General features: G+C 38.0%; 1 protein-coding gene across 3 annotated transcripts in view; it reads left to right on the top strand.

Annotated features, from left to right (window-relative positions):
* myo6b (myosin VIb) overlaps positions 1-12,286 on the top strand; it is a 103,775-nt gene that overhangs the window by 36,884 nt on the left and 54,605 nt on the right. For all 3 annotated transcript variants that reach the window (XM_061968327.2, XM_061968326.2, XM_061968328.2), the window contains exons 13-15: positions 8,434-8,591; positions 9,036-9,127; positions 9,409-9,481. In XM_061968327.2, coding sequence (XP_061824311.1) covers positions 8,434-8,591; positions 9,036-9,127; positions 9,409-9,481 — 323 coding nt within the window. The remainder of the gene's footprint in view (positions 1-8,433; positions 8,592-9,035; positions 9,128-9,408; positions 9,482-12,286) is intronic.

Here is a 12,286-nt window from a genome sequence, read left to right as displayed (position 1 = left end):
AAACTATTGATAATACATAGTAAACTAAAATACATCTTGTATTGTTATATCATACTCTGATAAAGAACACAACAGAATTCATCAAAGAACCATGCATCAGAAAATCCACCACCAAGAAATTGTGTGCTTGCTTAACAATCAATTAAATAGCCCAAAGCATTGTTTTACTTTGTCAATCAGCGATCCGATATACTAAATTGACCCGTGCCCAATTTTAAGATACTTTTCTACCTTAAGAAAACCCTTTATTTGTACAGGTTTGAGCTGTATAATCGAAGACACTAGCAGGTCTCTACCTGTGATTATGAAATAAATAGATTTCCATAAGAACGCCATGTTGCATCATAATGCACCAACAAGTTGCATTAAAGCTGAGCCTCACTAGTCGCTGGCTGAGTCTGCTAGCCTTAGATCATGCTGCTTCATCTGATGTGTCTTAAAGGAGACCTATTATGCAAAACCAACTTTCCTTACCTATTGGTACCTGTTTTGTGTATTTAGGATCTGCATGAGTTCCAAAATATAATAATCTTACCTTCTTTCATACGTCCTCCAAACAACCTGTTTTGAATTTGCCTGATTTGTGACGTTTTTAGTGAGTTGAACGTCAGGGGACTATCAAGTAGAGATTTACCCGAAGAGCTTTGCACGAGTCCGTCTTTGTAGTCTGACGCTGTAGTCAATAAGCTCCTTGTTTTTCTCTATCCTCTTGTTGTGGGGCAGACTGGCTCATATATGCACATGCACCCTCCGCTGTTGCAATTTCCAATACAAAGTAGCGGATACCTCAAACTTACAGTATATTGTTTTTGAAGCGCGAAAAACTACAACATGGCTGGCGGGGAGATGATGCAGTCAAAGTTGAGCCACGTAAATAAAAGCACCCACAAAAAGGTACATACTGAAGAGATGGTCAGAAAGCAGCTTGAAGACAGCCCGTAAAACAAATTCTGACCAAATAACCACCATTACACCATTACAAGTTATGTAGACCACAAGGAAGTGTATTACATTTTGAGAAATAATAATAACATGACACCTTTAAGTTTGTCAAATAAACCAATAATTACATTGCTCCTACATGGACAACACTGTAAATGTACGAGTGACTCGTCCGCTTCCTCCGCCATCAAGGTCGTATCTAAGTTTGCAACTCCTTCCGCACACAATAGTGTTTTCCCCACACTTTGGGGCCACATCATTTAGCTTTCTTTTAAGACTTGAAACAACTGTTAGCTCTTTTAGCAGAACAATAACGAGAACATAGCCACAGATACTTTGGAATCTGTTCACATCCATAGCAATCTCCCACTGCACTCTCTTCTTATGAGTAGGAAAGCTGTGAAATGACTGCAAATGAATGGAAATTGCCACCAAAGTGCAGCATTGTAGCAATATTTACTACTAGCAAACTCAACTCGCATCAAATTTCTCAGTGCAATATTAGTGTAATTTTAACTTACAGACAACATACTACGAGCGGGGCCTCTCCTGATCCCCGAAAAACTTTGTCTTGAGTTTTGCACAGACTGTTTAATATTTCACTATGGGAAATAATAATGTATTCAATTTTGCGTTAATTTGACATTGAAATTAGTTTAGCAGGTGTTAAAATGACGGTTTCCTTTATTGTTCTTGAACTGCTATAAAAAGCCCTAATATAAATTGCAATTAAGTAGTAATAAGATTGGTATCATTTTGTATAGTATTCATAATAATATGGCTGCACACATCCAAATCATGTTTTAAAAAACGATTTTAAGGAGGAAAAAAAGTGTTTTTTAAAGAACACATTTTTGGATTAAAAACATTAAAAAACTTCTATTGATAATATTGATTTTATAAATTTTTGGTTTTCCTTTTATTAGTGTTGTAATTGTATGTCTTCTCAATTGTTTTGTACATGTCTATCATAATTATTTTAAAGCTGGGATTGGGTTGGAGTTGGACATGCTCTATTTTCTTTTATTAAATTTCTGTGATTTTTGTAAATACAATTTAAAAAATAAATTTTAAAAAGACGTTTTTTTGCCAACACTGGGCGTATAAGTCAAACACCATCGGTCCATAGGAGCTTTTGTAACCTGTAACTTGTTTTCAAAAGGTTGTATTATAATTCATTAATTAATTCAATCCTGATCCCAAGAATCAGAATTAAATCGAATCATGAGGTGCCCAAAGATTCACACTTCCAATTAACAATGTCCTCTTGTCAGTTGATATGTTAAATATTAGGGGTGTTCTTATCTGATATACCAATATCAACAAAAAAGTTTTGGATGTTAGCGGCTTACATCTCAAAGCTCCAATATAAGCACTCCAATAGAAGCAGTGCTGCAACGAGTTTGCCTGTGCAAAGATTGACAGCTAATTAACAGGAAAATGTCCTCCAATCTTTTCTTGTATTTTAGTGACTTTACAAAAAGTAAACATGGTCGGCTGTAGGCCAGGGGTGGGCAATTAATTTTTACCGGGGGCCGCATGAGCAACCCGAGCACTGCTGGAGGGCCACATCGACAATATTTCAATTAAATTTTGCTCAATATTATTTTTGATATACCGTAAGATAAATAATAATAATAATAATAATTAATAATAATATTAATAATTTCATTTAACCTAACTTAACTTTATACAAAAGCAGATTGCTTTTGATGGTTTTATTTTTAACACTGTCTTACACAACACTTCCTAATGTATAATACAATGCAAAAATTTCCATTTCTGCACAGGGTTAATTTCTGTCACTTTATCCTGCATCGTCTTTAAAAGTCCAACATTTTTAACCCATCACATTTGGACAACCATCTGTTGTCACACTTGCCATCTTGTCCCATTTCAGTCCTAACATGTCCAAACACGCATTTTACCTATGTGAACAAGTCATTACCTGTGAGTGTCCCTTTAATTGACTGCATGACTGCCAGCTCCTCCGTGATTTGAAAGTCTGCAGTTATCCCACGTAAGAAGATGAGCAGCTGGGCGGCGGTGTCACGTACATCGCAGCTCTCATCCAAAGCCAGCGAAAAACAGTCAAAGTCGGCCGTTCTGTTCTTCAGCTGAAGCTCCAAGTTTCTAGCGATGGTCTCAACTCGCCTTGTTACAGTGCGTCGGGAGAGTGACACGTTCTCAAATGCGGCCCTCTTCTCCGGGCATATCAGCGCAACAGAGTCCAATAAACAATCCTTAATAAACTCTCCGTCAGAAAACGCCTTACTTTTTCTGGCGATTTTGTGAGAAATGACGAAACTTGTCCTGACGGCTGCATCTCTGGGGGTGTGAAATATGGCAAAAAGTCCTTGTTGGGTTTGCAGTTTTACCATCAACGCATCAGCCTCCCTTGCGCGCTCTTCATCAGACAGATTTCGGTATTTTTCCTCGTGCTTCGTCGTGTAGTGGCGATTCAAATTATATTCTTTAAACACAGCAACCTGTGTACCACAAATTAAGCACACGGCTTTACCTTTAATTTCTGTAAAGAAATACTTGGCAGTCCACGTCTTGTTGAAAACACGGCATTCGTCATCAACTTTTCTTATTTTAGTGTGAGCTGACATCTCGGTGGTAACTGGGCATCACTTGTCGCTGTGCACCTACACTCACAGGTTACACCCGGACATACGTCCATAAATAACAATTTTCAAAATAAAAGCAGTACAGTTGTATTGCACGCACGACATAGATGTTTTTTAAAATGTATTTTGTAATTTGTGATTGCCGCTGTTCACATTCACTCACAATCACACACGCGCATACGTCCACACTTAAGTAATACAAATAACGCTTTTCTAAACAAAAGCAGCACCGTTGTATTGCACACTCGACATACCGCATTTTTCGGACTATAAGTCGCAGTTTTTTTCATAGTTTGGCCGGGGGTGTGACTAATACTCAGTGTGTGAAATTATTAACACTTTACCGTAAAATATCAAATAATATTATTTAGCTCATTCACGTAAGAGACGAGACGTATAAGATTTCATGGGATTTAGCGATTAGGAGTGACAGATTGTTTGGTAAACATATAGCATGTTCTATATGTTATAGTTATTTGAATGACTCTTACCATAATATGTTACGTTAACATACCAGGCACGTTCTCAGTTGGTTATTTATGCGTCATATGGGGTACACTTATTCAGCCTGTTGTTCACTTTTCTTTATTTATTTTAAATTGCCTTTCAAATGTCTATTCTTGGTGTTGGGTTTTATCAAATAAATTTCCCCCAAAAATGCAACTTATATATGTTTTTTTCCTTCTTTATTATGCATTTTCGGCCGGTGCGACTAATACTCCGGAGCGACTTATACTCCGAAAAATACGGTAGATACATTTTAAAATTTATTTTGTAATTTATGATTGGCCTCACGCGGGCCGGACAGGGACGCACAAAGGGCCGGATGTGGCCCGCGGGCCGCAGAATGCCCAGGTCTGCTATAGGCTACCTGGAGCTAGCAGCTACAAAACAGCGAATAACAGAATAAAACACAAGTAAGACATGCATAATAGGTGTCCTTAATTGAACAATATTTCAGTCTAAAACACCATATTTGTCAATATTAACAAATATCAAATATTTGCATTTGCATATTACTTACAGCTACAAAGGCAGAAGCATTTTAGAAAGTATCCAGTAAGAAACGTACAACTAACTGCGTCATGAGCTTAACTTAATAATGTGGCCGCTCGGTGTTGTAAAAAATAAATGAATAAATAAATACCACTCCATTTCAACCTAAAGATGGCATCAGTCCATTCCAGGTGGTTAATAAGACATTCTGTAATTTGGGGTCTATAGAGAACACCTGAATATAAGCCGCACCCATCTAATTACTCAATTAATTGCTCAAGTCTATGAGCTGTAAGTGTACAAATTGAAACCTAAAATATTTACACAGGTGGTTGTGTTCATTCACAATTTTAACAAGATAGTGTTCGTAATACGACTGACAGTAGCCTAACGGAGATGTCATTGAGCGGGGTTTTCATCCTTGTCCTATGCTGAAACTGCTAAGGTCGTCTTCTCATAGGCGCGCAGGGGTCCGGCCTTTCAGCCGCCACATGTTCTGTTACATGTGGCGGCAGTTTCCTTTTTCGATGGCTGGGCCGATCGTCTTCGGCTTTGGTGCTGAGTCATGTTCATTTCGTTGTTTGTTCTCCATGACGAGGGTGAGCCCAGAAGACGCTAAATGGCTGTCTGAATGATTGTGTGAGTGCGTTTGATTTAATATGAACAATTTAATTGATCTGATTTGATGAGGCAAAATGTTTTGGCTGCATTTGAAGTGTGTAAAAAATCCCTAAATTAGCCGCATCATTGTATAAAGTGCATAGTTTAAAGCGTTGGAAAAAAGTAGTGTCTTAAAAAGTTGTATCAGGACACCCCTATTAGATAAATGAGAATAAACCTCAAATATTGCATATTGTAGTGTAGATGTCCTTATTACTGTGCATTATCCCAGTCTCACATATTCAGTGCATAATACGTCATAGTCTACCTGTATAGTGGCATGGCTCCCATATACTAAAAGTGTAGATGCAGTGTTTGAGCAGTCGGGCTGGACTCTGTATATTAATATTGCAAGAGGGCCAGATGCTGCCCTGGCCTGGAAGTGTTTCCCCCACATGAATAATGCAGAGGGTATCTTAGGAAGAAGGCAAGTATATAGCTTCAACAAAGGTAAAAAAGAAAAAAGGCCCACACTGTTTGGGAGGTAGGCGGGCCCGTCTTTGTCATAAAGCCCCAGACTGATCCACGCTGCCTTGGGGAGTTAGACTGCAGCATAAAGCTGTTATTGTATTACTCATGGCTTGGCTTTGTCTCTTTCCGGAGGGAATATGAAACATTGCAAAGGATAAAACTGCTTATCGGACCTTGTTAACATCAGATGTGTTTTATAAGACCTGTAGCATTTAAATCACACCACTATAAAATGGTGAACGTGAGCGGTTGGCAGTCTTCGCTTTTTTCCCAGAACTCAACGGTTGGCATTTTCAAAGAAAGAATCAAGTGGAAATGAATCAGTGATAGCTTAAAGGCAAACCTATTAATATTAAATTCTTCTTCTCCCAGCTGGGAAAACCAAGTTGAACTGTGGGTCACTATGGGCTCGCACTTTGGCCTGACAGTCAACCCAACTAAATAATGAATTGAGAAAAAAAATGTGTCGACATGCTTTACACAGTCAAGTAAAGTTCAAGGTTCATGTTGCACTTTCCATTCATCTTTGATTTGACTTAGATTCTTGACCACCTCGCTCAAAAAGAAGACCTGAAGAGAAAAAAGCTGAACACTTTTGGGTGCTCAAAATTATAAAAATGAATATTCTTGCATTCTTACCTCCACTTAGTTATTTTTAACAGCTGACTTTAAAGAACACATTCAGAAAGTAAGGACTTGGTTAAGCAGCTTTGATAACATCTGCAGTGACCTTACTTAAATGTTCCTCAACAAAATGCTGTGTGATGTTTTGAATACGCCATTGTTACACTGAGGGAGAGAGATGAGGACAGAAACAGTACTTTCAAAGCATATTTTTGGACAACTGTACCTTTTTTTTTTTGTGCATGTATTTAGCCACTGGTCCATATCTTTAGATCGCATAGCATTCTGGCTATTCCACTGAATCAGTGCCATATGCATGTGTGTGTCCTGCATATTGATCTGTTTAAATCATTTATGTAATTTATTTTTTAAATATTTTTGTTGAATCACTTTAATATGCTTACTGTCAACATGCTAATAGCACAAATGCTATAGTTCATGTAGGCAGGGCAAGTTTATTTTAAACGCACAAGAATTACGCAAGGCATGAATTCAAAGTGCTTTACCGAAGCATCCAATTAATAGAAGGCAAATAATATCATGAATAAAGTTAAAGTTAAGTTAAAGTACCAATGATAGTCACACACACTAGGTGTGGTGAAATTTGTCCTCTGCATTTGACCCATCCCCTTGATCACCCCCTGGGAGGTGAGGGGAGCAGTGGGCAGCAGCGGTGCCGCGCCCGGAAATCATTTTTGGTGATTTAACCCCCAATTCCAACCCTTGATGCTGAGTGCCAAGCAGGGAGGTAATGGGTCCCATTTTTATAGTCTTTGGTATGATTTGGCCGGGGTTTGAACTCACAACCTACCGACCTCAGGGCGGACACTCTAACCACTAGGCCACTGAGTAGGTAATAAAAATGAAAATGAAATCATCATTAATAGAATCAGTAATTTATTCGAATCTAATAGTGCAGATAAAATATTTTCAGTTGCAGAGCTAAATACAAGTTTTTTCAGCCTGGATTTGACCATTGCCAAAATTGAGACCAGTCTCACATCCTCTGGAAAACTCACAAGGTTCTCAAAGCCAGATATGATTCATATGGCTCTAACATATCAGAGATGTACTTTGGCGCTAGACCATGAAGATACATGTACACAAGTAGTTTTTAAGTCTATTCTTTGAGCGACAGGAAACCTGTGCAGTAACCTGAGCACTGGACTTATATGGTCATATTTTCTGGTTCTAGTCAGTCAGTCTAGTCAGCATCATTCTGCTTTACAGCCTGTTTAAACACATTTTATTTGCTTCTGTGGGCCACATACAATGATTTTAGTTTTGTTTGAGTTTGGCTAAAGAAAATTGCTTTGCATCCTATCACTGATCTGTTTGATGCAATGACAATGCTCAACTGTTTTGACATGTCGATCTGAATTTCAACTGCATATTGGTGGCCTGCCTATTGACAGCATGTACAAATTAAACAATAGGGGTCCCATAATTGAACCCTGAGGAACCCACAAGTCCTAGCCATTTGGTCTAAGACACAGTTGCCAAGTTCAACATTGTACATCCTGTTCTTAAGATAAGACTTGAAGCAGTTTAGGGCAGTACCAGAAGTTTTCTGACTTTTGAAATAGGGTAGCATGGTCAACCGTGTTAAAGGCAGCACTCAGGTACAGCAGAACTAAAGCAAAGACTTTCTTCAGGCGAATATCATTTACCACCTTGATCAGATCTGTCTCAGTGCTCTGGTGTTGCCTGAAGCCTGATTGAAAAATATTAAACGCTTTGTTGAACAGTGGGAAAGTCTTTTTTCTAGGATTTTACCCCAAAATGGAAGATTTAATATGTGTTGATTGTTGTTCAGTACTGTAGCATCACTGTGGCATACTTATTCTATGCTAAAATTGCACCCCTGTTCGGTTCAGTCATGTTACAAAATAGAGTCATCTTTGGCTTAGGAACGTTGTTAAGGAAACTGTACTAGCAGAGTAGATGTGCCAGTTCTATTCTACAGTTTGAAACAGCCATGACTAGTGTGAGTGCACCCTAACACAAAGTTTCCTTGTGCAAATTTGATAAATAGATGAAAAATATTACAAAAGAGAATGTCCCACTTTTAAGCTGCCTGACATGCTTATTTTGTGTGCCCCTCCAGAGTGCCTCTTAAAGTGGAACAAGCTAACAATGCCCGCGATGCCCTCGCCAAGGCCATGTACAGCTGCCTTTTTGATCATGTTGTCAAACGGGTGAACCAGTGCTTCCCTTTCAAGAGTTCTTCAAGTTTCATCGGGGTGCTGGACATTGCTGGCTTTGGTAACAAAATCTCTTCATTAAATGCAAGTTCAAAGGTTGACTTTTTATTAGCTTTTAACACTTAACCTTTTAAAGGGAACATTGTGTACCATGTTCTTCATACAATACTTTTGGATCTAATAAGCCGGCTTCCTCCCACCTCCAAAGACATGCACCTGGGGATAAGTTGATTGGCAACACTAAATTGGCCCTAGTGTGTGGATGTGAGTGTGAATGTTGTCTGTCTATCTGTGTTGGCCCTGCGATGAGGTGGCGACTTGTCCAGGGTGTACACCGCCTTCCGCCCGATTGTAGCTGAGATAGGCTCCAGCGCCCCCCGCGACCCCAAAGGGAATAAGCGGTAGAAAATGGATGGATGGAAGCCGCCAGAACATTTGATACATGCTTTGCCATATGTATTTCTGAACATAAATAAAGCATTCTCATTCTGTTCCCTTTCCTCAGAGTACTTTGAGCACAACAGCTTTGAGCAGTTCTGTATCAATTACTGCAACGAGAAACTGCAGCAGTTCTTCAATGAGCGCATCCTCAAAGAGGTACATAAACAGCGTTTTTTATTTGGGTTTTATTAATCCTGCTCTGCCATGTCAGGAACTGACAATTTAGTTACCATAGAACGTTGTGGTTGCCATTTGTGTTTCTATTTGTCTCTGTGTTCCTTACGCTCTTAAATTAGAATGCAAATTTCTCAGGGGAAATGATGAGGCTTGTTTTTTTCTCTTCTGTGATCTCTTAATGGTATTTTCTTCCAAGGGTTCCAATTAAACTTACCAAGATTTGAATATGTTTGACCTACAGTGTGTTTGTATTTGTGCAGGAGCAAGAGCTCTATCAAAAGGAAGGACTGGGAGTGAATGAAGTGCATTATGTTGACAATCAGGACTGTATAGGTAGGCTCTTCATTGTCTTATTCACTCCTACACACAATAACATGCAAAATAAATGCAATACTTAAATAACAAACCTCTCAGATTTGTGTTACCCACAGAGGCAACAACAGCATCAACTGCGTTACATTTTTATCTTGTAAACATGTTTTGCGGTAAACAAAGTTGAAATGTTTAGTTCAACAAAGTTTTTTAATTAGTTAAGTATTACTTAACCTATTAAACGTATTATAAAATATTTATTGAATGAAATTATAAATGTTTAAAATCTATCTTTTATTTATAAAATTAAATTACACTTTCTGAATTTAATTACAATAATAGGACAGTTACACTTGGATGAATAAGTAAGGTGATGAAAATTAAAACTCATTACCACAGGTGATCATTTACCCCAGGGTTTCCAACCCTGAGGTTTGGGACCCAACATCGGTATTGTCAATTTTTGGTGGGTCACCAACTGTCGGCGTAAAATACTATAAGTTAATTTATTGATCTTAAAGAAGGGGGGTCACTTTTTGGCAAATTGATTTTGGATTTATCCTTGTTGCAGTAAATGAACGTTTTCTGTGTCATTCCTTTGTGTACACTATATGTTGATTATAAGGAAGTACATAGTAGGTTTTGGTCCCGGGGAGGAAAGAAATTGCTTGTTTGGATCTTCAGCTGAAAAAGTTTGGGAGACTCTGTTTCACCCAACCCCCGGTCCACAGCGCAAAAAAAAATGTTTGTAATTACATCCCCTTTTTTTGGTTATGGTAAGCAAGCAAAATAAGATGCAGAGAAACAAGGACGAGGGTCCACTGATTCTCCATTAGGAAAATATTATTTTGGTGTGAGAATACTGCAGTAATTGGTGTAATACACATAGACTGTAATAGAGTTTCCCCTTTTACGTCATTATGTCAAGCCAACCCCTATGGCCGGCAGAGGTCTGCAGAAAAGCTAGCCAGTCGTTGGGCGAAAAAAGGTTGGGTACCACTTTGCTCATATTATACTAAATATAAGGCAATGTGGGATCATGTCAGGGTTTCCTTTGTTTGCCAGGTCTGATAATAGCTCAGTGGAATCCAAACAGTTATTTCTTTGTTATGCAGTACATGACAATCAATGTCATGTATATACAGGCCTCAAATTTTTACTTTTTAAGGTCAAGGCAAGTTTTGCCTTAAAGGAGGGCTCATATTTTAGGGCCTCAAGGCAAGTTTGAAGGGCACCAAGGCAAACGTTATAGTGTTCATGTATGAGATCTAGGGCTGCCAATTATGGCCAAAGTAATAATTAAGATTATTGTTATCGATATTGAAATCATGATTACTCATTGTTAGGTAAAGCAGTGTTGGGGTTTGAACGTAATACCATCATGTCATTTGTAATGTCTCATAAAAAGACTATAGATAAACGTTATACATATATTTATAGACAAATATTACGTTTTTTTAATTCTTTAACAACATCAACTTGTCAGCTTTTTGTCATTACATGATGCCTTTATCTCTATTTTTACATTTTGATCGAGAGAGTTTTTATTTACTTATTTATTTTAAGTGATGTACATTTATATGTACATGTAGATGCTGTATCGGGACAGATCCATTAAGAGTTTGAGTAGAAATATGTCATATAGGAATTAACTATGCACAATAAAACATTAACAAAATGCTGTGTCACATGAATGATTTTTGAAGTAACACCTTAGTGACATAAAAAAAACACAATTACCGTATTTTTCGGAGTATAAGTCGCATCGGAGTATAAGTCGCACCGGCCGAAAATGCATTATAAAGAAGGAAAAAAACATATATAAGTCGCACTGGAGTATAAGTCGCATTTTTGGGGGAAATTTATTTGATAAAACCCAACACCAAGAATAGACATTTGAAAGGCAATTTAAAATAAATAAAGAATAGTGAATAACAGGCTGAATAAGTGTACGCAATATGACGCATAAATAACCAACTGAGAACATGCCTGGTATGTTAACGTAACATATTATGATAAGAGTCATTCAAATCACTATAACATATAGAACATGCTATACGTTTACCAAACAATCTGTCACTCCTAATCGCTAAATCCCATGAAATCTTATATGTCTAGTCTCTTACGTGAATGAGCTAAATAATATTATTTGATATTTTACGGTAATGTGTTAATAATTTCACACATAAATCGCTCCTGAGTATAAGTCGCACCCCCGGCCAAACTATGAAAAAAACTGCGACTTATAGTCCAAAAAATACGGTAATGTAAAAAAACCTGTGTTTACTTTTTGATATCAAAATAAAACACAAAGCAGTTTGGCTAATGAAGATGAAGTCTAATAAACAAGCTTCGTTCTTCACTCAACACCTCCCTGGTGTTTCAGTACAACAGTTTGGCCAACAAACAAAAAAACCCAGAGTAATCCCTCTCACATCGAATAAAAAATATTCACAGCCAGCGTTCAATTCGATGAGATGACAAAACATTTTAGCCAGTGTTAATGTTATTTGAGCACTGATACAATTTGCAGTTAAATAAAGGAGTGAACATCCCAGTAAACAAAATAAAGACTTTACAAACAAGTTGTGACAACGTTCACGACACATCGCCTGCTGCAATACATCAAATAGTTTTCTCCTTCGCTGTATACTTTTAGTGTGGGGACAAGTGCGTCTGTCTCCAATATTGTCACACCTGTGTCCATCTAAACACAGCAGTGTGCTCTTAATCACATAGCGGGAAGCGAGGGAAAATGACATTAAACCAAGCGCTTGGCTCCGTTTACTCCGAGGGGAAATCTCCGCAGCAAAGTCGGTGTTGTTG

The sequence above is a fragment of the Nerophis lumbriciformis genome, linkage group LG08, assembly GCF_033978685.3.
Source record: "Nerophis lumbriciformis linkage group LG08, RoL_Nlum_v2.1, whole genome shotgun sequence".
Taxonomy (NCBI): Eukaryota; Metazoa; Chordata; class Actinopteri; order Syngnathiformes; family Syngnathidae; genus Nerophis; species Nerophis lumbriciformis.
Note: the sequence above shows the minus strand (reverse complement) of the source record. Positions and strands in the feature narration are given on the sequence as shown.